General features: G+C 36.5%; 1 protein-coding gene and 1 long non-coding RNA gene across 5 annotated transcripts in view; one reads left to right on the forward strand and one right to left on the reverse strand.

The window, feature by feature from the left end:
* The window catches only part of LOC106673851 (carboxyl-terminal PDZ ligand of neuronal nitric oxide synthase protein), a 405816-nt gene that overhangs the window by 305922 nt on the left and 72924 nt on the right, over positions 1-26970 (forward strand). The window contains exon 1 of one of the 3 annotated variants that reach the window (XM_014406195.2): positions 6204-6818. The exons of the other annotated variants lie outside the window; for them this stretch is intronic. Within the exon in view, the coding sequence (XP_014261681.1) occupies positions 6549-6818 (270 nt within the window). The 5' untranslated portion in view covers positions 6204-6548. Of the gene's footprint in view, positions 1-6203; positions 6819-26970 lie in introns of those variants that run through there. 3 annotated transcript variants of the gene reach the window in all.
* LOC112127649 overlaps positions 1-26970 on the reverse strand; it is a 159572-nt gene that overhangs the window by 21172 nt on the left and 111430 nt on the right. The window contains exon 6 of one of the 2 annotated variants that reach the window (XR_002910668.1): positions 367-1149. The exons of the other annotated variant lie outside the window; for it this stretch is intronic. This is a non-coding gene — a long non-coding RNA (uncharacterized LOC112127649). Of the gene's footprint in view, positions 1-366; positions 1150-26970 lie in introns of those variants that run through there. 2 annotated transcript variants of the gene reach the window in all.

The following is a 26970-nucleotide window of genomic DNA, read 5'->3' on the forward strand; positions in this document are numbered from 1 at the left end:
TCTGTTCTAGGAAAAAGTATCAGAAAATTTATCTGTTCGTTCTGGGGATATTAAAGTTTTCCTTCAGAACTCAATAATTTCAGTTTATGGTGTTACTGATTGTAGTTTTTTTCGAGGGTTCGCATATAAACCATCAGGGTGCCAATGTTTTTGAATAAAAAAGCCCATTTGTAAATAGGTCGCGTTCGACTGCAAGGCCGCTGGATTCGAACCCGGGACCTCCACCTTTCAGTGATGAGCGCCGCGTCAACGCCTAAACCGTTGCGGCCACCTACGCCCCCCTACTGATTGTAGTTGTCTAAAGTTAGGTAAAATTAGACAAAAAGTAAGTTTTCAACTTTTTTTTTTAACTAGTTACACGATAAATTGAAATTATTGAGTCCTGAAGGAAAACTCTTTCTAACTTTATTTTTGCTCCATCTTTTATTTATTTTTATTTTATTTTTTAACGGAGGTATTTCAACTACGAGGTTATCTGAACCCTCGGGGAGTCGATGTTCCCCCCCCCCAATTGTAAGAATGTCGGTTTCGAATCCAGGGCCGCTGGATTCGAACCCGGGACCTTTACGCCTCCACCGACGGCCCTATGAGACATTTTTAGAAAAAGAGATAGCGATAGAGAGAGAGTGAGAAAGAGAGAGAGAGGATATTAAAACAGCTTCCCCTTCACCCCATTCCATCCATATTGATTATCGATAAACCTTTGCCTTAAAAATAAAAATTTTATAATTACTTTTAGATGTGATTTTATGGCAGAAACATCAAAAGGTTTTTCTTTGGGCGTTTATTACCTTTCATTTTCTCATAACTTTATCATTGATTTGCCTGATATTAAAAAACCTTCAGTGTCAGCGACAAAACCTCGACCTTTTATGAACAGAACGAGGACAGACCAGAAGAGGAAGAAATTTTGGAGGATCAGTTCCAAGGGCCACGAGAGACAACCCTTCAGTTGCAGACAGGTTAAAATTTACTGCCTTTATGATCTATCGCGGTTTTTTTAAGATCATTTCTTCAAATTAAAAATGGTCCTCCACAAACTCCAGAACGCTCTGATCAATAACTTAAAAAAACGTGATCGATAGATTCGAATGTTGCGAACGATACCTTGTCAGAAGTTGAGCCAATTGAACCAATTATCGATTTCATCTGAAAAAAAAATGAATACGTTGACTTTGATAATTTTAACAAACTTTATTTAAAAGTATAATTTTGAAATCATAAAGATATTCTCATTTGATAACAACAAAATTGAAAAGCTTCTTGATAAAATAAAAGATAGATGTGTTGTTCCACTTACGTTTCTATAAAAAGGCCAGTTTATTTATTAAAAACATAAATGAAAGCCGGATGATTAAAATGAGAGGTAGCTTTTCCGCTCAGTAACGACGATAAAAGTGGCTTTAAAAAAAGTAAAATCAAAGGATGGTTTATAAAGCATCATTTGGTGTTTTTTTTCACTCATACTCCAAGTCTTATTTCCCCAGACCCTGATGGTAAATACAGGTTAAAAATATAATTTGAGGCGGTAGTGAAATGACATGGATGACATATAGTCAATATTTTTCGGTATGCGATGTGTGATTATTGGACGAAACACTATCATCATTCGGACTGACAAAAGGAAATTCCACCCTTTCCGACTGGGAAAGGCCTCTATTACTTGTTGGAATGTCGTATAAAACCTCAAGAAAATAGAGAAAGAGGAAAAAAGGGGCGACGTAATCCTTTTAACAAAGGAATCTCCAGGTGATTCAGACCGTGTACGGGCCTCTATGATTGAAAGCCTTTGTGCCAGAGAGAAATAAGGACGGCCAGGGAGTCGGATATTAAAAGATGAAAGCTTATTGGGGTAATGAAGTGCCTTTTGGGGTGATGAAGAAGAAATTTTTCTGACTCGGACTGAACAACCTCCGCCACTCTTTCCACTCCTCGCCCTTGGAGAATTCAAGAAACGCAATTAGGCTCTCAATCCTTTCAACCATTGTCGTTAGTTCATAATTTTTTCAATAGACTCTTTCTCTTTTCAGTAAAATTGAAATTTCTACCATACCCTTACATTTTACCATATCGTCAAAAATATTACTTTTAAAATATGAAAATTTTCTCATATTTAATTTTATTCCTAACTGCAGTGTTCTCCTCCTAAATAATGACACACCATTGATTTGGTTGCCACGGATAAGAGGTCCATCCACACCAAGGCTATGTAGGTTGATTAACAACCTGAAGCTGGCTAGTGAGTTATAAAAATAGAGGAACACCATAGATCTACTCAGGTAGAGCTGCAGATGTGGCCCCCTCATGTTATCCCTATCTCTAGACCTCTTTAATACTCAGGCAGCACTTCGTGTTAAATCACAACGTGCCTGTAGTTGATTTAGAAGTCAATGACAATAATGAATTAATCTCTGGTTTCCTGGGTTCTCTGAACTACCAGGCCATAAGACGATTCTAGCCATAAGTGGAATCATAGCCTCAACTTAAGCCTTAGTTTCCACTAAACGGATAACATTAAAAAATGTAGTCTTAAAGAGTCCAAAATCCTTGTGAATTAACACGCCAGGGATGAGGTTGGGAATCATAGATATACCAAATGCAAAACCAACAGATGAGGTTATGGGCGTCGGTGAACGCAACGGTTTAGGCGATGACACGGCGCTCATCACTGTAAGGTAAAGGTCCCGGGTTCGAATCCAGCGACCCTGCATTCGAATCCGACATACTTACAAATGGCCTTTTTTTCAAAAACACCGGCAACCTGAGGGTTTATATGACCTCTGCTTCTGCGCACCCTCGTAAAAAAAATATTAAAAAAATACAGAATAATTACTGGAGCCAAAATAAAACTGTCCTAATTGGACACATTCAAATAAGATAGGTTGAAAACACATTTTGCATATTTTGCGAAGAAAAAAGACCGTGGTGCCCATTGTTAGTAAACGTGATGATCTATACGGGTGTAGGTTCTGCTACTTGGTGAGGAAAGCCGCAAAAAAGCTCTGACGGAAAATGGAACACAATATATCGAGGTATAAGAAGCTCCGTAAGTCCATATCATCTACAGGAGGGTGTGAACCGTGATTCCGAAGTTATCACTCGGTCAGAATTGGGACAGATGCCAATTTTAGCGGCTACCATGTACGAGAAAGAAACATCCGTCAATGATTAGATCATGATTTATCAATGCTCAATCCTAACAGCGTTTCAACGACTCCATTAAATTTGAAAAAAAGGCGTTTAAGAAAAGAATCAACACAAGTGAAGTAATATTTTGAAAATGGCCAAGTATCTAAAACGATCTATTTAGCAAGATCGGTTCCTAAAATAGTCAAGATGCAGTAGGAATGAGGCTGTTTTTCATTTTTATCTTGGACAGAAGTTAAAAATCAACTTTTTATACACTATTGTTTCATAGAAAAAAAATCAATTCTGGAAGTGTTCGCGTTTCACATTAGTACAATTCGCCACGCCCTGCTTATAACCCAGATTGTAACCGACCCACGGCCTTCTCCCGACAATCGAAGAACAAACTCTAGCTCTTCTTTTGCAAATCGCGGTGAGGTTGTTTTTATTATATATATATAATCAATTTGAGGGTTTTCAGCTTTCTGACAGGCCAACGCCTACGGTTTGATTAGTTTTTGGGAAGGCTGGGGTGGCCATGTTACAGTCTTTTCAAAACAAAAATCAGTAAGTTTAAGAATAAATTGTTATTAATAACAATGAGGGTTCCATGCTGGTGTTCCTCAGGGTAGCGTTTTGGCCCCTACACTGTACCAGTTACAGCTGACATGCCATCTCATCCCGAAACCACCACATTCACATTTGCAGACGATACGGCAACTCTCTCTAGCACCTCCGACCTTGTCATTTCTACTCGAAACCTCCAACACCTCATACTACTAGAGTCTTGGTGTAAAAAGAAAAGGATAAAATTTAACGCAGACAAATCCACCCACATTTACTTCACTCTTCGTAAAAAGATCCCCCCCCCCTGTTTTCTTAAACAATATTCCCCTCCCAACTGCGGACAAGGTGCGGTACCTCGGACTGTACATCGACAAACGCCTGACGTGGAATCCTCACACAAGACTGAAACGTCAGGAGGTTATGNGAGTCGGTTTCTTTTAGGTGAAAAGTGCCGACGATAGGAAAAAACGTTGGTAATTGTCCGGCCTGATTATCCTTTCAGGACGAGGATCATTAGGGAAATGAAAGTTAAATTCCTTCTAAAACCTACGTCATACCAGACCGTATCTCACGATCTCCGAATAATCATTGACTAACGGTCACTAACCACCACTCATTATACATATATGTGCACATCATTAATGTATCATACAGCACAACACTAGCACTAATGCCAGGACTGCACCCGTAGAACATATGCTTTGAGGAGCACTCAGTGTGTATGATTAGATGTCACGGAGGTTCCGAGGCCACCGTCGGTTTAGGCGTCGTGGCGCGTTGTCAGGATGGTAATGAGTGGAGAGGGCTCGCGCATTATGGTTAGGACTCGCTGGTTAGGAGTTCGCTCCAGGTGTTCCTGGATGTTGGAGGTAGTTTAGACCGCATTCGAATTAGAGGATAGGATTGCGGTGTCGTCCGCGTAGGTGATGATAATAGTTTCAGGATGTACTGGTAGGTCAGTATAAATGATGTCAAGGATTGGTCCAAGGATACTTCCGCTACGCCGGCCTGTATCTGTTTGATTTCCGAGTACTCATGGCGCACCTCACTCTGAAACAGCAAACAGGTAGGATTTCAATAAAAGGTAATAATGAAATAGGAAGCGCTTAAAACTTGAATAGCTAGTGGAATGTTGAGGATAGAAACCGAATTGGTGGATGGCACTGATTTTATAGGTGTCAAGGATTGGTATTAGCGTTTTAAAGGGAGTCGTTCTAGGAATTTGGACATTGCGGGAAGAAAGGCTAATAAACAGATTATTAAATTTTTAGGTGACATGAAAATACTTTTTTGGAGTATGCTGAATTATTTTCCCTTTAATATTAAAAATCATAAAAAAAACATCTAAAAATTAAAAAATTGCTACGCCCTGCTTAGTTCCCAGATTGCGTCGCAGCATGTAACTCCATCTGATTTCTGAATAATGCTTGATAATGCTCACCGTTTCTAATTATTATAATAGTATTTATTTTATTGTTAAGATATTTGGCCAGTATTTGTTAGGTGCATTGAAAACTGGTTTTCACGGTGTATTGAATTAATTTCACTTTAAAACGCTGCAATAAATGACAGTAGAAATTTATCGGCACATATCTCTGGGAATTTTGTTTTTTCCGTTCTTTATTAAATTCCATTGACTGTTAAGCTTTTAATTACGCCAAACAGTCCACCCGTTGATTTTAAGCGACGGCCTTATTTGATTCAGAGGGAAACATGAAAATCGACCTTTGAAACTTTGATCAGGATGTTGTATGTATAATGGAACAAACGTGCAATCGGAATATAAGGAAATTGTACGGGGTAGAACCGTACGATGTAAAATTCAAAAGGGTCTGAGTGGAAATGTCTCGGGAAAGCCGACTAGATCTACTACACGTGTTGAAAAACCTGCTTTCGTTGAAATAGCAAATGAGATTGGCCTTTCTATTACTCCTGGCTAAGGCCACACCGGAGGTGAAAAGCTAGGTGCTTAGTAACAACGTGAACCGCCGGTTACTTGGTGGCAGGTTACAAGTGGTCACACCAGGATGACGTTAGTTGTGCTTTGTGTAAGGAAGTGCTGGGAAATGTCTCTCTCTAAATTAACTAGAAAACTATTTCTTTCCTAAAATACTAAATTGAAATATAATTTATTAGGATACAAATCGAGGTCCTGCGTGCATGACATCAATCGGCGAAGAATGTTGGAAGGTGAATTCAAAGTTCTGTAGGGACAATTCCATAGTTGGGGTTTTTGTAGAGATCCTCATTTGGATTCCATAAAGCAGTCTTTTAAAAACTGCGGAAATAATAACCTCGTCCATCATGAAACGATCAGAAACCCACCAGGTAAAAAACAGACCCGCTTGAGTTTTCTTGGGTGACTCACCAAGCGACTCTCCTTGTCACTACTCACCTAGCTTGTCACCTATGGTGTGGCCTTAGACAATTTTTAATTTTTCAATTTTTTATTACATTTGACGATACCTAGGAAAGCCATTCTTCAGCAATGTAGATATCTATACAAAGCCCCTGACAAGTATTCTTTACGTCGTTAAAGAAACAGCTATCTTCCAGCAGGTTCGGATACAAGTTTAACGACAAAAGGGGAAATCCTTACAGCACCAAATAGAAATAAAAAACAGTGATATTTGAGAAGTACGTAAGTCTCGTTGAGCAGCCATGCGACTACGACTGGATTAACCAATGATGATGAGTGGTATGCTGGTAGGACTGTTGGTGAACACGGACTGAGGTATCCGATTTTCCGAATCTCCTGGGGGTCCCCCGAACCGCAAAAGTGGGATTAGGGAAGGGAATGGAACAGTAGGAAGTGGGGGCGCGCGATTCGGAAATAAACACTGAGCTGGTCAGTCATGCTGAGACAGGGGAGAGGCGACGAGAGCCCGCTTGCCGAACCCGACAGACCGCGGAAGAAGCTCTCGTTCCGCGAACCGGAAATCATGGGCTATTACATGCAGATGAAGCAAAACGTGACGTCGCGGTTGTCGAGGAAGGGTCGGGCGCCGAAAAAGAAGGACGAGCCAGGGGGCGGTGTACAGCAGCTCACGGTGCAGTTGAAGCCACAGTCGCCGCCTCCGGCACTCATCGAGAGGCGGGGCAGCGATGAAGACGATGAACTCGAGGTTAGTGCATGTCTCTGTTCCACCCAATATGACAAATAGTTAAAATTTACCTTGATTATTCTGACTTTTCTGGGTTCCTATGGAACTAGCCCAAACAAATTTGGCAATAATTGTTGGTATGTAGGCACGTCTATAATCATCAAATGGGTTACTTACGGAAAAAAACGAACATATGATTATAATATGGCTGGCCTATTGCCAAAGTAACCCGAATAAAAATGATATACTATAAGAACAACCGTAAACGAATGAATTTGAAGAATATACTATATTCTATTAAAATAATCGAAGGAATATACTATAATAATTTCAATTTTAAACATGGCGCGAAACCTTATCTAAGAAATTTTTCCGAATCAAAGCTTGAACACCCTGATAATTACGTTCAAAATATGTTAAATTTCAATTAGGCTTAATTAGGTTTTAGCTAATAGCTTTAAATATTTCAATTGTTGATTGCTCAAACCACAAATGAACACGTCAAAAATAGTCACGTGTGAGTCTGATGTATATCACCAGGTGTTCTCTTCATCCACTAGGCGGTAGGTCATGGCCAGGCCTGAAATTTGAGAGGGTTCGTTCTGTTATTTCTCTTTCTAACTGATTGACAACATTTTCTTACCATGTCGTCAACTTGTAATTTAGTAATTACCGATCATTTCCCACCTTTGGGACGCGTTTCGGCATTCCGCCATCATCAGTGCTACGTTGTTTCGTCAATTGTGACATGAGGCAAATCATCATTTGAAGAATAAAATGGTTGGTAATTCCAGTTTCTTACAAGTTCTATAATTACTAAGCGTTTGATTATTAAGGATTGTAAATAGCCGTGGATTGTTCATTCTTTTGGTATGTGTTGATTTTTTCTTCCTTTTCGTACTTGTCTGTAAATTGCGACTTTAATTGTGATTTTAGTTAACAACTGATATTGCAGTACACGTGTCCTACAATCTTTCTACGAGTAACCAATACCGAGGACCGGTAGGTCATGGCCACCCCTGAAATTTGAGATGGTTAGTTTTCTTGTTTCTTTTTCTATCTCATTCGCAACATTTTCTTACCATGGCATCTCTGATGAACTTCTTTAGTCGTTACCGTTAATTTCCGACCTAAGGGGTATGTTTGTATGTTTCGGCATTTCGCCATCATCAGTTGTTTCTTCAATTGTTACATTTCTATAATAGCCGAGCGTTTGATTACTAATAATCGCAAATAACAGTGGATTGTTCATTCTTTTCGTATGTCTGTTGATTTTTTCTTCCTTTCCGTACTTGTCTGTAAATTGCGACTTTAATTGTGATTTTAATTAACAACTGTTGTTTTAGTACAATTATCCTACAATATTTCTGCGAGTAGCCAATGCCGAGAACCGCTAGGTCATGGCCACGCCTGAAATTTGAGAGGGTTCGTTCTCTTGTTTCTTTTTCTAACGTATTGACAATTTCTTACCATGTCGTCAGTGATGCACTTGTAATTTGGTCGTTACGATCATTTCCGATCTATGGGACGCGTTTCGGCATTCCGCCATCATCAGGGCTACGTTGTTTCGTCAAATGTGTCATTAGGCAAATCATCAATTGATGAATGAAATGGTTGGTAATTCCAGTTTCTTACTTGTTCTATAATTACTAAGCATTTGATTAGTAAGAATTGTATAGCTGTGGATTGTTCATTCTTTTGGTATTTGTTGATTTTTTCTTCCTTTCCGTACTTGACTGTAAATTGCGACTTTAATTGTGATTTTAATTAACACCTCTTCTTCTTTCTTTTTCTAACGGAGTGACAACATTTTCTTACCATATAATTTGTCATTACATGTCTTAAACTTGTAATTTGGTCGTTATCGATCATTTCCGACCTATGGGGCACGTTTAGGCATTTCTCCATCATCGGTTGTTTCGATGTTTCTGGATTGTTCATTCTTCTTCGTCAATTGTGAAATTAGGCTAATCATCAATCCAAGAATAAAATTGTTGCTAATTCCAGTTTCTTACCAGTTCAATAATTACCAAGGATTGTAAATAACCGTGGATTGTTCATTTTTTTTTTTTTTTTGTATGTTTGTCCATTTTTTTCTTCCTTTCCGTATTGTCTGTAAATTGTGACTTTAATTGTGATTTGTACGACCATTGTTTCTGCCAGTAACCAATATCGAGAAACCCGTTACATTTATACCATTGTTCACCTATTATTTGTAATTAGGGCATCTCCATTGCTTTTAACTCGTTTTCTTCGCTCTGAAGATGTTCCTATCTCGCATGATCCTATTTTCTATCCCGATGTTTCATCAGCTTTGTAGTTGCTTTACAAACAATGGTGTACTGTTTGTGATAATATCTAAAATGATTGGTGATCATCCTGGGTTATTTTTTTTCTGTATAAGTTGTACTGGCATGTTTCCCATTTAATACCTCAAAATGACTCTCGGAATTTTCCAACCACGTGCAAATGTTTTATTGTTTGTTAATAAAACCATTTACCTATGTAATTATTATGCTGTATAAACATCTCGCATTCCCTTTGGTCTTTCTCTTAAACTACTAAACCTAGGGGGGAAATAAACAGACAGTAAGATATTACGCCAACGTATATTACGCTTTAACAATTTGTGACAAAGACTTTGCAGATCCTTTAACTTATTCTACGAAGGAGATCAGATTATTTTACATACTAATTATTATGTTTTAATAATTGCTTCGCATCTCATAGTTAAATCATTCTTGACATAACTTTACCAGTTGACTGGCTATCCTTAAAATAGCTTTAATTTTTCTTATTTTATATGTTACCAACTCCAAGGTTCATATCTTCTCTATTGATAGGTTGAAAAATTCCAAGATCTCCGTGGTTGAAAACATTTATTCAATTTAGTAAATTACATTGACGTTTCGGGTTCCTGGCCCATTATCAACAACTGGACTTTGCCAATGATAGATAAATATTATTTTTCCAACCCCTTTATTTGTTGAGGGGAATGTCGTCAAAAATGTTTGAAGTTGTTAAAACTTCAGTCGCTATCCACCCCAATTATGGGGGATGGAAAAATAATATATATGTATCATTGGCATAGTCCAGTTTCTGATGATGGGCCAGGAGCCCGAAACGCCAATGTAATTTACTAAATTGAATAAAAGTTTTCAACCACGGAGATCTTGGAATCTTTCAACCTATCAATAGATTTTAATTCCGTGATCGTCAATCCCAAATCCCGTATGGTATATACATACATACATTATATATATATATATATATATATATATCCTAAATGGCATTACAGTTGTGTCTGTTTATTCTATCAGAATCCCCTGCCCGATATAATCACCGGTTGGATAGTAGAGTTAATTAAATTCGAGGGTCGTAATGCGCTTTGTAGCGTCTAGACTCAGCCTCTCCACGGCCAGGGTTGATATTCGCAAAGTGGTCTTTAAACGGACACAAGCCTTTGCCAATTTCTAAAACAAATGTCATATTTCTTACATGGAGTGTCTCTCTCTCCTCTCCTTGTAATACTTGTCTACGTTTCAAATTTTCAAACGGTTCCCTCGCCTAACATTTATTATCGTTTTGTCCTTTCATGATTGCCATTAATGTTTGGCAGTTACCAGCTTTAAAACGACCATAATGGCTTCATTATTATTTATGTCTTTAATATGTACATACCGATATATATTATTTAATTAATAAAATAACTTGTTAACATCAAGTATACCACCTAAAATAAATCAAAGACAAAAAAAAGGACCCTCTTATTTTGTTGTATGTCAAACTAAACTGCTCAAAAATAACTACGGATATTTGTAATATATACTTATTCTATTAATTTTAATTAGATTAACCTATATATTATTTTTAGTTGGAGAAAACAAAATAGAAAATACAAACAAAAAACAAACTAATGTTTAACTTCATTTTTAATAACGGATTTACTTAAGAACAGTAAACATGAAGATTACTTATTTTGTAAACGAACAGCTTTTCTCTATTTTAATCCAGTTGTATTCAATAATCTATAATCTTTAACCATGGAAAGACATCATCTTCAACCAGAAGTTTGCAATATTGTGGGGGTAATGGAGTTCATCGGCAAGTGAATAACGCAGAGGAAGTTGGCGTTTCTCAGTGCGTGGTTTCCTGGGGTGTAGCCCGATTACCCCCAGATTAGAATTTCGAGAGACTGGAAGTGCGAAGGAGGCCTGGTGGATCTCAAAGCAGTACGACGCTAAGGGAGAACAGACATATTGTCATTGGTACAAGACGGGAACCCTTTCTACAGGGCCAGATCCTAAAAGTACAAGATGTTTTGACAAGGCCTTCATCAACACACCCCGTTGAGACGACCTGCAGCTACAGCAGCCCACCACCAGCAACTCATGAGAATATGGTGCAGCAAGCGCCTAGAACACCAATTGGAATGCTGTTGTTTACTGATGAGTCGCGTTTCTGTCTGTATAGTGATAGCAGGCGCCGAAGAGTCTACCGAGAACAGGGGAAGCGCTCGTTTGTGCAGTTTGTAGGAGATGGTGTGATGCTATGAGCTGGGACACTGGAGGACGTACTGGACTCCGTATTGTTGAAGGCAACCTCACGGCAGTCCGTTATGTTCCAGAAATTATTGGGGAATACATCCCTCAAACCAGTGATCTCATGGACAGGGATTTTCGATTTCTGGATGACAATGCCAGACCTCATAGAGGAGTTGTTCATCAACGTTTAGGAAACATGGGCATTTTCCATCTGCTTCTTCCACTATTGTCTCCAGACCTCAATCCCATTGATTACATCTGGGATGCCTTACAGAGTAGGCTTTTCGATCATCGCAGACCTGAAACAACTGAGTGCAACGTTGCAACATACATGGAGTGAAATTCCTTATGAAATTAGTTGTGTCGGATTGTGTCACAGAATTCTTCTTATTCATTCTTCCGCAGTCTTCAGCAAGAGCGGTTCAAGTGTTCTCCATGTTTTCACATGGTCTGATTACCCCAAACCAAATCGGTTTCATCTATTAAGGTACGAGCTCTCATAGTTCAAATGCCCAAGCGAGATGCTGCTTTGACTGTTGCGTTTCTACTCGATGCTTCTCCAACAGTACTGAAATTGATGAGGGATGTCTAGAGACAAGGTTATTCTCATGAAGCCTTCTGATGACTGTTGTAGAACTTACTACTATATTACTGACCGTTTGGAGTCGACTACCTATCAAGGAAGCTGTCGTATACACGGTCGACCACTACCTTCCCTTCGATTTAGATTTTCGGTGGGCTAAAACCGTTATAAACCATCATGGATAGAGCTTTCACAATGCACATATTGATCACAGAATTCTTAAGCATGATGAAATTAGAGTGTTAAGTTTCTGATAACATTATTATAAATAATAAATGTTGCGGACTTGTTTTTTCTTCCTTTACACTTGACTTTTCATCTATTGTTTCCGAGCAATAGTTTGCGTAGAAAATTTGCTTTTCAATCTTTATGAAAAGACTGAACAAGATACTCCACCATTTATCATTTCTATTAATTTTCTTTTCTTTAATAAAGTACAGAATTCCTCTCAGAGGTGTGGTATCGAGATTTGTATTGGTCATAAATGACTTCCTATGTACCATTTGCTGTGGTCTTTAAAACCCTAGGAAATGGATTTGTGTCTGTGTTGTTCCGAGGCTCCCTTCGTAGTAACGATATCTAGTGCCCTCATAACCATAATCATAATTTTGGGGCATTCAGGCAGTTCCGTGCAAATTTTGAATTGATCTAGTATGCATGGAGAGCCATTATGCCTGCCTATCTGAAAGTATTCTTATTTTTGTACCTTAGATATTTTTGTTGTTTATTATGCCCATGTTCCTCAGGGCTAACGCCTTTAAGATAGTAGTAGTGGAGCCAAGAGCCACGTATTGCTCATAGTTAGACCCCTTTATACCAATTTCCGCCCCATTTCCCATCTTTGACTCATCAACTACGATGGTCTAGATCAAAATTAATTAATGCAAATTCTAAGGATTCACCCTTGAAAATCTATTGAATGAATCATGCCCAATTTAAATATCTATGTAAAAACGAGTTTGATCGTATGTAAATAAGTAATTATTTGTAACATTGTTTCTTTATTAAATCCATTATATTTAGTGTTCTGATTGATCAAATTACTTCTTTCAATTAATTAACATTTTTATGTGAGGTTTTGGCTGAAATGGAAAAGAAAGTGACACGAGCGGGATTCGAACCCACGACCTTCGGCTCAATATGCCGCTGCTCTAACCGTTCTCTCTCTATTGAGCCGAAGGTCGTGGGTTCGAATCCCGCTCGTGACACTAACTTTTTCATTTCAACCAAAATCTTACATAATAATGTTAATTAATTGCCTTTATTGCACAATGGCTATACACGTCTGTAAAAAGACTGGAATATACCATGGCGCAAATTAGTCTGGTGGACCCAATCTCTAAAACTTTATACTTAACTTAAAACCTAATGAAAACTTTCTACGTTATACATATACCCAAGGGTGATAATTAATGTAAAAAAATTAATTTACATGGAAAATAAACGTTTTTAGCATTTTACAATGACAAATCAGACAGACATTCTCTGAAATGGGGCCTGACTCTTTGTACCCAAAAATATTTTTCGCAACAACATACAAATTTTAATGGAATATAATATGAGAATGGCAGGAGACGCAATCATGCAAAAATCATATTAAATCATACAGCTGTAGCTCAGTGTTTAAGGCGTCCGATTCGTATTTTCCACCTAAACGGTTTGGATTCCAATCCCTGCATAGCTCCTCGAACTTTAATTAAAAAAATAAAAAGCATTATGCAACTTCGCGCGCGGCACTCAAACAATTACTTTACTTTCTTTACTTTTTACCACGCACCATGTATATAATTTCTTTACGCATTTTTTAGATAAAGGATTTGTTTATCCAACCAATTTACAAAAATAAGTTACTTCATGGTGAAAGTTGAGCCCTTTTATTAATCGAATTTCGAATATAAAACATAGGTTTTAGCGATCTGAAAGGAAAGCGCGCACTTGAGTGCAATTTTTTAAATAGATTAAACCCAAAGGCTAATGTACTCTAGTTTTTGACACTTTTTTTATTATTGAGTTATTGAACTTATTTTTAGATCTCGCAGAATTCCTTCAATTGGCTAAATTTATGTATGTATTTTTTCCCTGTTTTATTTTTCATTCTCAGATATTCATCCTGGTAAATTACATGATCATGAAATTATTTCCAACCGGAAGATTAAAGCTTAGGTTGGACTTATATTAAAAACTATCGTTATACACAATTCACTAGTTTTTGTAGTCCGTTTGACCAATTAATTAAGGCTTTTAGTTGAGATAAAAAAGTCAGTGTCACGAGCGGGATTCGAACCCATGAAAAATAGCAAAAGGAGGGAAAATTCGAAAGGTGCGGTTGAGATGGGAAGTTGGTGTCCGAGTGGATCGAAGTCACGATAGCTCAAGTCGTTAGTGCAGCGGCGTATTTAGCCGAAGGTCGTGGGTTCGAATCCCGCTCGTGACACCGACTTTTTTATCTCAACTAAAAACCTTAGTTAATTGAAAGTTATACACAATATTTTTTCTTTAAAAAAGATTTCCCTTTATCCTGGCGTTTTGACATACCGATATTCCCAATTCTACCAATTTTGGCAGACACAAAATGACTTAACTCAGCCAGAAAGGATTAAATTTATTATTAATATTAAGGATTATTGATTTTCAATTAATTAAGGATTTTAAGTTGAGATAAAAAGTCAGTGTCACGAGCGGGATTCGAACCCACGACCTTCGGCTTGATACGCCGCTACTCTACCACTTGAGCTAACGTGACTTCGATCCCCTCGGGCACCAACTTCCCATCTCAACCCCACTTTTGGAATTTTCCCTCCTTTTCGCCATTTTTCGAACGTCGTGTAATCGGATTGGATTCTCGGCGACGAATGAGATGGCCACCGAGAGCTTTAGGTAAAGGTCGTGAGTTCGAATCCCGCTCGTGACACTGACTTTTTTATCTCAACTAAAAACCTTAATTAATTGAAAGTTATACACAATATTTTTTCTTTAAAAAAGATTTCCCTTTATCCTGGCGTTTTGACATACCGATATTCTACTTCGTGCATGCCTGATCTTTGACGACTCGTCCACCTTTTTAAATGCGATTGTATACTTGTCTTTTTTTTAGAGAGAGTTAATTATTTTCTATTCTATCTTGTCTGTTTTTTTTGTTGTTTTCCTGAGATATATCGCCTTTTTATTTTAAATTGATAAACCTACTCTGCCTCAACCTCTCACAAATAGAACAATAAAATGATTTATAACATAAAAATTCAAAAATCAAAAGGAAACATACGATAAAATCAATAATTAACGTTTCAAAGAATCTTTCGTTATATTCGACGGAAAATTGTTTAAATTGGAATGTCGCCGTGTGGAATTTTTTCCCCCTCATTGGCATGAACGAATAGTAAAATAGCACATTCCTGAAATACGTGAACGGTAAGAATGGGCAGACTAATGTATACGGTTGTACATCTCTCCCTGTCAAATAGCGGCAACATGTACGAGAATTTAATTGCCAAACCTATTCTTAGGCAATAAATCTTCTTCGGTGCTTTATCTTTTTTGTCCTGCGCCTAAAATTTGTCTTTATGTCTATTTTTGTTGCTGTGTTCGAGCTGAAAACTGATTTAAACTGGCTCCGGTTTAAATATTTTTTATAAAGTAATAAGTTTATCTATGTACATATTATTTAATAGTTCCATTTATGGCATTTCTAGATTCATAAATTCCTTGGCAATAAGATAATTATGGTTCTAAATTGCTTAGTTATTTAATATCGGTTTTCACATGAGCCGCCCATTTTCATTGCAAAGATTGCTTAGTAAAAAAATTTATACAATGAAAATAATTGGATTCTAAGTACATACGTTCTTTCACTACACACTTTCCCCAAGTATAACCATTGTCTAATATGTAAACTGAAAAAAAATCATAGATTTGAGAAGAAATAAAATTATGAAAGAACCTTTCATCTAGTTCTCAAATTACTATACAGATGAGAATCTGTTGACTGGAGAATAAGGTGGTTGCTGAAGAACCTCGTAAACCCGCTCCTTCAATTTATTCATAGGATCTCTTGAAACATTAGGTCTAACGGTCTCGGGTATTACCTTTCCGATTTACCAATGCAGTTTTATGTTAAGTTTTTAATAAATCTGGTCGGTTTCAGTGCGGTAAAAATCATGGAATAGTCAATGACTCCACATATCCCCATCAGCGTTGTTTTTCCCATTTGTTCTTTCCTTGATATTTAACTACTTAACTGAGCTGTCAGGACTTTCCTATGTTCAAGTGTCTTGAAAATGCGAAAATTCAGTTGTGCTGTGAGCCATCTAACAATGTGATAAGTGATTTTCTCCAGAGTTACACAAAGTTTATGTACAACGTGCGATGTTTATAAAGGATAGGTCCAGAAACCCTTTTGTAAAATTTCAAATCGCTTCAAAAATGAGCAATTGCCGAATGGATCAATTGAATAAAATATGGTGAAAATGAGCTCTAAGATTGATTCTTAATTAACAATAATGGGAGTTTTCCAATAGGTATCGCTGAAAACATCTTAAACCAAAGACGAATGTTAAACCTGGCAAAATCTCTGATGGTTTGTATTTAAAAAAAATATTTAAAAAAAACAACTTTTTCAATTGTTTCACGACAAATAGAATCTTTCTGCTATGACATCGATCCATAGTACAAATCCCACGGTTATCGAATTTAATCAAATTGACTCGATATTCTCAATCCTTCTAATTAAATCACAATTCCCAAAGGTTTGAAATAAATGGTGAACGTGGGAATGTGAGATGGTTGGATTTGATTCGATCTTGGGTGATACGTAAATATAAAAAGTGAATTTATTTACATTGAATAAATTCTGTTTTTTCCACATCCTACATGTTTTTGTTAAAGTTAAACAATGTTTGTAAATTCCAGGCTCTGAAGATGATCTCAATAAAGATCGAAACGTTGGCAAGACAAAGAAAATGTTTTTCTGAAACCTACATCTACCTCACCAGACCGCATCTCACGATTTCTGAATAATAATTATGTAAATATATTTTGGTTTTAGATTATTCGGAAATTTCTTAATTTTTTCATACTACTTATTTTTCCTTTTTATTTGTAATATAATTGTCTCGGAAATCCAAAGTTTGCACAATTTAGATTTTTTATATATTTTAGTACTTTCTATATTACATTTATTTATCATCTTTTCCAATAAGTCCAGAAACTTTGAAGATAACTGGGATGCATTATCTTTCAAGTAAACGGTTTTTCAATAATTCCTGTCGTCTAAGTTTGTTTTAGTTTTAGATTATTCGGAAATTTCTTAGTTTTTTTTATACTACTTACTTTTCCTTTTTATGTAATATAATTGTCTCGGACATCCAAAGTTTACACAATTTATATATTTTAGTATTTTCTACATTAGGTTTATTTATTCTCTTTTTCAATGTGTCTAGAAACGATTAATTAAGGTTTTTAGTTGAGACAAAAAAGTCAATGGCACGAGCGGGATTCGAACCCACGATTTTCGGCTAGATACGCCGCTGCTCTACCACTTGAGCTATCGTAACCTCGATCCACTCGGACATCAACTTCCCATCTCAACCTCTCCTTTTGAATTTTCCCTCCATTTTGCCATTTTTCAAATGTCGTGTAATCGGATTGGATTCTCGACGACAAATGAAATGGCCACGGAGAGCTTTAGTGAAGTATACTTCATTTTAAATCATTAAATTCACTAATTTCGTGGTCTACTTGACCAATTTATATATTACGATTAATTAAGGTTTTTAGTTGAGATAAAAAAGTCAATGGCACGAGCGGGATTCGAACCCACCAAAAAGGAGGGAAAATTCAAAAGGTGGGGTTGAGATGGGAAGTTAGTGTCCGAGTGGATCGAGTTCACGATAGCTCAAGTGGTAGAGGAGCGGCGTATCTAGCCGAATATCGTGGGTTCGAATCCCGCTCGTGCCATTGACTTTTTTATCTCAACTAAAAACCTTAATTAATCGTAATACATCAATTGGTCAAGTGACCACGAAATTAGTGAATTTAGAATCTAGAAACGTTGAAGATGCCTGGGATGCGTTGCCCTTCAAGTAAACGGTTTTTCAATAATTCCTGTCTTTAGTTGTAGATTATTCGGAAATTTCTTAATTTTTCATACTACTTACTTTTCCTTTTCATTTATATTTTGATAATATAATTGTCTCGGAAATTCAATTTATACAGATTAAATTTTTTATACATTTTGGTATTTTCTATACTTGATTTATTTATGATCTTTTCTAATAAGTCCAGAAATGTTGAAGATACCTGGGTTGCATTGTCCTGCAAGTAAACGGTTTTCCAATAATTCCTGTCTTTAATATAATTAACTAATTGAGAGAAGTCCTAATACTTACTATCACAATGTTTGTAAGTATTTACATCTAGTGTATTCAGCCCAAGGATTTTCAAAGTTACCGTGGAAGGAGCCGTAATATCTAGATGTAATAATATTCCTTCAAGGATTGCCAGACACGTGAAACCCTTGTTGTTAAAACCCTCCAGTTCATGGATAAATGCTTCAGGTAGATTAAAAACATATACCTAAGTTCTACTATAGGGACTTTGCTTTGAGAAAATGTTTCATGAAAAATATTGGAATTATTACAACAAAAAACTAGTAAACTATAATGTTTTATTGTTTTTATTTCTTTTTTTAAGGGAAACAACGTATGAAACTTATCACTGTAATTTTAAAACGGATCTCATAAACCATTAGTTTATGTTTAAAGGAACGTTTAACTATGATCGGATTTAGGCTGTAAAGAGCTCAGGGCAAGATTAAAAACTTTTTGTTCTACAAGTAGATAAAAAACTCATTATTCTGAAGTGTCAGTGAGTTGCCATCTGCCCCCCTCATTTCTTAAACATTATACGGTGTATTTCCGAAAAGTCTGATTTCCTTTAGCCAACCATGCTTATTTTTGAACCCCAGTTCTCTACACTTTAGAAGACGTCCGCGATCGCCGGGTATCTTCGGTAAATAGGTCCTCGTTACTGTCCCTCCGCCGTTCCTTTAAACAAGCCTCTCTGTTTGCTTAGCCGATAAATACCCACTTTCTCCTTCTTCTAAGAACTTACCTGGAAAATCTGCACGATCCGTTTGGCCCAGATCGCAAAAGGACCGACTATTCTAGTATTCGGGGCCAAAACTTGCCATTGGTTGTTCCTAATTTATTTTTAACCCGTCACTCTCTGGCATTTTATTAGAGGCAATGCCTTATTACAAACCATTTACTTAAAAATTATATTTATTTTAAAAATATACGTACTTATTTTTCATCAGTAATAATTTTACCATTAAAAACATAAGGTTTTAGAATTCCTTGTATTCGTTTTGTTAAGCCAAAAGCATGACATTTATCTTTTATTAAATCTTCGACAACAAGAACTCACAAAAGCTATTTGAGAACCAATGAATAACCTTCCTGCATCATACATTTGCCTTCAGAAGTGATATTCAACACTTGAGAATAAAACAAAAGTTTATAAATTAAATTCCACGAGAGTTTAATGGCATAATAATGACTCATTTCGACATAAAAAACTAGATAGGGAATACAAAGAGTAAATTAATTTAAATAGCAATTTGAGTTTGAAACAGAATATCTACAAAATCTCTCGTCAAAATGGGAAATTCGAACCGCTCAGGTCTTGTGAGAACGTTTAAGTAATTTAAATGATAGTGAGAATGACGTGAAGATAAAAGAACGCTTGCCCTCTCGTCTTCTGATGGAGGGTGAAAAAATAAATATTTGTAAGCTCGGCTTTTTGAAACTTCCTTTGAGACCGTGAATCGGCTTTTATCGTCGTCAGTGTGCGAAAAACGACTTTTAAATCATCTAGCTTTTAATACTGTTTATTAGATCGACCTTTTTCAGTTTAAATTTTAAGTGGAGCTAAGTGGGATTTTCTGAGCGCTGAGCACAAAGGAGAGCTTTTTAAAAATTGCCCTTTTTTCAATAATTAAAAGGGAATGACGTAAAGGACATTTCAAATAATTTTTTTTTTAACGTCAGGCGATATTAAATTTAGTCGTAAAGTAGAAATTATGACATCAATGTTGCAAAACTGGCTCATTTCTGAACTAAACATATATAATGAGCACTCTTTCTACTCACTGAATCCCTAAATTCTAATCATATCGATAATCATATCAAACTTACGTTTAGCAGTTATAAAGCCGAAGGTCATGGGTTCGAATCCCGCTCGTGACGAAAACTTTTTCTACTCAACCAAGACCTTAGATAAAAAGAATAATTAATCTCTACCCATAATTATTCAGACTCTCAACACGACAAGCAAAAATGGCACAATTACACAGAAACACTTTGAAACCTGAAGATGATCTCAATAAAGATCGAAACGTTGGCACGACAAACAAAATGTTTTTCGGAAAACCTACATCACAGACCGCATCTCACGATTTCTGAATAATTATGGACTAACGGTCACTAATCACCACACATCTCTATCCATAGTTCATCACGCCGTACACCAAAAAACATTTCACTGCTGGAATTGCTATAACATTGTCCTTAATCCATTTATACTTAGACCTCTAATTGACCATATTAATTATTTCAATTAATAAGGTCTTGGTTGAGCTGAAAAAGTTAGTGCCACGAGCGGGATTCGAACTCACGACCTCCGGCTTAATACGCCGCTATTCTAACCACTTCAGCTATCGTGACCTCGATCCAAAGCCGAAAGTCGTGGGTTTGAATCCCACTCGTAACAAAACCTTTTTCTACTCAACCAAGATCTTAGATAAAAAGAATATTTAATCTCTATCCTTAGTTTATCACGTCGTACGACTCAAAACATTTCACAGCTGGAATTGCTATAACATTACCTTAATCCATTTATGTTTCGAAGTCTAGTTGACCATATTAATTATTTCAATTAATAAGGTCTTGGTTGAGCTGAAAAAATTAGGGCCAAGAGCGGGATTTGAACTCACGAACTCCGGCTTAATACGCCGCTGCTCTAACCATATCAACTATCGTGCCTTCGATTCACAGCCGAATGTCGTAGGTTACATAAAAGCTTACATAAAAAGAATAATTAATTGAAATTCTCCTTAATCATGATTAATATGTCATAAAGCACACTATAAATAGGTTTTTTCTGTATGTTGTGCAATTTGATTATGTCGTATCACCAGATAAATTGTTGACAGCTGCTTGAAATTTTTCAACAAGATGGCATTGAGCCGAGTTCGGCTGTCATAACAATAGCGACCGGAGGAAATACATTTTGACGAAACTTTTTCAACCGGGTATTTTTTTTTTTTAATAATACAAACCCAACTTTTCCAACTCGGAACTTAACGGGGCAAGCTTACTTTCGGTGAAGAATTACTTTTTTATAGGTCGACGGGTACAAATTTCCCGGAAGGCAGGGCCATCTAGCTCACAATAAATATCAGTTCATGTTCCTTTCTGACACAAATAAGACATGTGAGCTGAGGCGGATGGAAAATATATTTATCAAGAGGCTTAAACGTCACGGAGAGAAAAAGTGAGGAAGCACATGACTTTTATCTAGCTCGTAACTGTAATTTTCCTTTCTGGGAGAAGCAATCAAGTAAGAAAGAAAGAGTTCCAAAGAACTCCCCTCGAGGGTTTTGGCCGGATCCTTAATAGCAACAATCTACGTGGCTAGACCGCGGATTACCTTGACTATAGTATACCTCCAAACTTTCCCACGAGCCAATAAAGTATCGGATGTTTTCAACCCATGCTCTATCTATTTTCCAGTAGGCAATTTTTTTTTTTTTTTTTTTTTTTTTTCAAATGGCAGCTATTTCTTTGCAGATCTTAAATCTAAGAACAATATTACTCACCTCGTGAATGATAAACTTTTGTTGATTGCAATAAAAATTAATATTGTAATAAATCGTATAATAATTCAAATATGGGGGCGTGGGTGGCCGGAAGGTTTAATCTTTCACATGGCGCTCATCACTGTAAGGTAAAGGTCCCGGGTTCGATCCAGCGGCCCTGCATTCGAACCCGACGTAATTACAAATGGGACTTTTTTTTTCAAAAACACCTGTACCCTGAGGGTTTATATGCCTTCTGCTGTTGCGAACCCTCGTTAAAAAAAAATCGCAATTTTGTTACATGATTCTTATGTAAATATTGGGTTGTCCGGAAAATAATGCAGGATTTTAAGTTTTCATTTAAAAAAATCTATATAAAATATTCTGTTTACGTTTACAGGATTACTCATTTGTATGAATGTCAACACTTATTAATCCTCTTCCAAATGATATTGTTTGTNTTGCTTTAAAGTAACTAGTTTCTTTTTTTTTGTTTAATACCAAAATCCTGCATTATTTTCCGGACAACCCAATATTTATATGTTTTTAGTAGATCACACGTATTTTTTATTTTCTTAAAAAGGATTTTCTTTATAATAGTACTCCAAGAGACTACTATATGGTTTTTAAACAGGTTAATTTATTTCACATTATTTCAATTAAGTTTCGGACGTTTTTTTTCTGCCCATCATCAGGAAACTCTACCAATTCTATTCGCTTTACTTCTTGTTAAGGCTTCCTGATGATGGGCAGAAAAAGAAAAACATCCCGAAACGTATATCAAAAATAGGTAATAAATTAACCTGTATATAAACTGTTTCATGGACTAAACTTATTTGAAAATAATTAATTTGCTATTTTATGTAAAAAGTAAAGAAATTCCTGCAATACAGGAGGGCTTAAAGTTCAATTTCCCGTTGGGTTCGCGACGAAGAATCAAACCATTTACAATACTTCAGTCATTTATCCTCACTTAAAAAACCTTTGGCTACGTCTGGAATCGAACCCAGAGCCGCTCCGCCATGACCACCCGGCCACTGTGGTTTCTACTATCTTTTATTATTTTTATTGGAAGAAAATACTATTTTTATTATTGGAAGAACAGTTAATATCAAATTAAACTACTGACAGGAAATATTCTCTCTCTCTCTCTCTTTCTCTCTCTCTCTCTCTATCTATCTACCTCTATCTATCTATCTCTATCTCTATATCTCTCTATTTATCTATCTCTCTCCCTTTCTCTCTCTCTCTCTATCTATCTATCTATAAATCTATTTTCTCTTTCTCCCTCTCTTTCACTCTGTCTTTCTTTCTCTCTGTCTGTCTTCTCTCTCTATCTCTCTTCGATGGTGAGGACTTAAATGAGGAGTAAATAATGGAGCTTTGACAAGGGGGCTTTAGATTGGTAATGTGGATGCAATAACTTGGAACCTCACAGTTTAACTCCATATGACCAAAGTTATAAAGTAATGTTTTTTATCGAGTTTTGACCGTCAAAAAAGATTTCCGTTCTCAAGGTCATGGTAGTTGTTGAAATCTGACGTTAATCTCTTGGCGGGCAAGACTTTTTCCCTCCAATGTAAAGTACATTTTTTCTCATTGTAACTTGTCCACCAATTTTGGAACTGTTCTTGGATGAGCACAAGGTCCTAATGGATATTAGAGGTGGCTTTGAGCTAGGAGATAAATCGTCACTGTGGTGAACTGCCTGTGAACTGTGTAACTAGTGTTTGTGTATAACTAGATAGGATCAAAGATGTTCCCTTGTGAGACGCCGGTTCGAATGTTCCTTGTCTCTGAGGGACCCATCACCACATGTGCTTCGAAGCAGTTCTGTTAGATAGGAATTTAAGTTTAGGAAATACTGAATAGGAAGTGCTTTGAAAGAAAAAAATCTATGTATCTCTCTCTCTCTCTCCCATAATAATAATAATAATAATATAATATTCAATTTCTGTTTTATGGAAATGCCTATGTGGATTAGCTTCTCGGCCAATAAGTTATTCATTAATTTATGAACTCTTAATATATGTTTTTAATTATTTTCGGCTTATGAAACCCCTTATCTTTTAATAAATAATCTTTTAAATGATAGAAGATACAGCGAGAATAGGCGATCTGATGGCAAACCTTCATGCCGTTTGCCTGAACGAATATATCTCGTATATAACAGTTATTCGTGTTTTTTTTTTTTTTTTACTTTTACAAATCGCGGAGTTTTAGGCAAATTGTACTTAAAACAATAAAAATGTCGTGCCAAATATAACGGGGTTTTTTACAACGAGCGAACTATGCTGAGCGATAGCTAACATTTTGTAAAATTAGTATTCTTTTTATACCTGCCTTTTAATAATAAAACCTGTTCAATTATAGTAAAACCAATTTTTCATTGGTTCCTTACGATTCTTACGATGAAATATTCTGAACTTATAATAAATTTCAAGTTATATCTTTAAAAATACTTACCAGCTGTAGCTTAAAAACAAGCCAAAATTGAAGATAAATTATACAAATCGAATAGAAAACCCATTTCTTTGATTTTAGGAATAATTCGAGTCACGTACCTAGTTAGTTAAAAGGGACTTTGCTAAGGACCTAGTTGAGAAGTTAAGGCGTGCTTACTACACAGTGCATAACCTATTCAGATTTGATCCACATCCATTTTACTAACCCTCAAACGTTTCTCTAATCAGTTATAAATTGGGATTAGCTCTGGTGCTGTTCAGTTGCCCGGGGCCATCCCATCGTGGCTGCGCAACTGTTTCTACAACGCCGCTACTGGCGGGCAGATCAACATATAACACGTCTGCAGCAGATGGGCAAATCAGCTAGAAGCTATTTTCGGAAGGTGTCGGCTTTAGTATATTTCAGCTTGGAGACGGGATGGCAATTTTACGCGGATTAGTCCAACAGATTTTGCAGAGTGATACAAATGGTTTTTGGCCCGTTTTCAATAGGATTTTTATCCTCAATCAGCGTTACATGTGGACACACACACTATGTCCATCTCTTTTTTGACTTCTTTATATTAAAAGAGAATAGTTGTAGAAATGCCATGAACATACAGGCGCATCAAATACAGAATTTTTTTTATAGAAAGTTTAAAATATCCTGTAATGCCTTATGTAATATTTACATTGACACTGAATAAAATGATGTCTTCACAGGTATCAGAAATTTTTATTGCTGCACCAATTTTTCTCAAAGGTAATAAGCAATGAGAGGTGAGACGTTACCTGGCAATGCCACTTCAAGTTTCAAACCAAACATTCCCAGCAATTTTAAATGATGTGTTCGAAACGAATATTATTTGCAAAATTACGTGATGTTAACTGGAATAATAATGAAAGCGCAATGTCAAGGGGACAAACAGTGGAAACAAGATGCAAAATGACGCCGCTGTTTCAGTTCCAGGCCAAAATTTGCGTAACAATTTAAAATTCTATAATTGAAGCGAACATCGTGTCCGAAAGGTTGCAAGTTTAGAATAATAATGGCAGCGCAATCTTAGGGAGATAAGCAGGGCAAGAGAAGGCTTGACAACGTTATTCCCAATTTGAAACCAAAAATGTACATAGTAATTTTAAACGCCGTATTCAGAAACGAATATTCTTTGCAAAAACTGCGTTATTAATGGGAATAAAAACAAAAGCGCAATATCTGGAGTATAAACAAGCTGAGGCAAAACGCAAATGACGATTTCTCCCTTTCAGTCTCAAGCCGAAAATTTGCTTACTAAATTTAAATTCTACATACGAATTGAAGATCTTGACAAAAAGTATGAGGTATTAATTAGAGTAAGAATGATAGCGCACTTTTGGGAATTAAGCTGGGCGAGACAAGACGAAAATCGACGATGCCACTCTTTCTGTTTGAAGCCAAAAATTCGCATAATAATTTTCAGTTTTATACTCGAATGGAAGACCCTGTCTAAAAGTATGCGGTAATAATTCCAGTAAGTATTCAGAAATCGTGAGATACGGTCTGGTGTGATGTAGGTTTCAGAAAAACATTTTCTTTATCGTGCCAACGCTTCGATCTTTATTGAGATCATCTTCAGGGCCTGGGATTTACAAACATTGTTTACATTTAACAAATACATTTAGGATGTGGAAAAGTGAATTTATACAATGCAAAAAAAATTCACTTTTCCACATCCTAAATGTATTTGTTAAGTGTAAATAATGTTTGTAAATCCCAGGCCCTGAAGATGATCTCAATAAAGTTCGAAACGCTGGCACGATGAAGAAAATGTTTTTCTGAAACCTACATCACACCAGACCGCATCTCACGATTTCTGAATAATTATCGATTAACGGTCACTAATCACCACAAACAATTCCAGTAAATATGAGAGCGCAATGTCCAGGAAATAAACTGGGCGAGGCAAGACGTAAAATCGAAGATGCCACTCTTTCTGTTTCAAGCCGAAAATTCGTATAATGATTTTCAATTTTATACTCGAATGGAACACCCTGTCTAAAAGTATGCGGTAATAATTCCAGTAAATATGAGAGCGTAATGTCCAGGAAATAAACAGGGCGAGGCAAGGCGTAAAATCGACGATGCCGCTCTTTTTGTTTCAAGCCAAAAAATCGCATAATTTTAAATTTTATAGTCGAGAGGATGATCCTTTCCGAAAAGTTGCACGTTTAGTTCAAATAAGAATGTAAGCGCAATGTTGATAAGCAGGGCGAGATAATAGTATTGGGCGATGCCACTATTTCAGTTTAAAGGTAAAAATAAGCATAATAATTTTACATTTTATATTCAAGTGGTTTCCGAAATTATGTGGTATTAATTAGAATAAAAATAAAAGCGGAATGCCAGGTTAATAAGCGGGGTGAGTCAATACGCCAACTCCAAAGAACGCGTTTGTTGCACCCTGGCTTAATATTCAACCCCCCGAGGCGATTATCCAGGGCACAGACTGAAATCGCCTCACCCCCCGCCATAGAAGACAATTACTTTTACTCCACTAAACTTGCGTAATAACAGAGCGTATCTCCGTTTAAAATCTGTGACCGTGAAGATCGGTTAACTTACCCATTTTTAAATACGTACGGGCAAATTGTGTTTGCCACTTTTAAACCTATTTAACCCCCGAGCGCTTAAGGTTCAGCGAACTTGAGATTTCTACAGGTTTGATACCTAATTTTCTCTGTATCTTCTGATCTTTGTTATATAGCATGA

This window comes from Cimex lectularius, unplaced genomic scaffold (assembly GCF_000648675.2).
Source record: "Cimex lectularius strain Harlan isolate CLEC.00 unplaced genomic scaffold, Clec_2.1 scaffold12, whole genome shotgun sequence".
Classification (NCBI taxonomy): Eukaryota; Metazoa; Arthropoda; class Insecta; order Hemiptera; family Cimicidae; genus Cimex; species Cimex lectularius.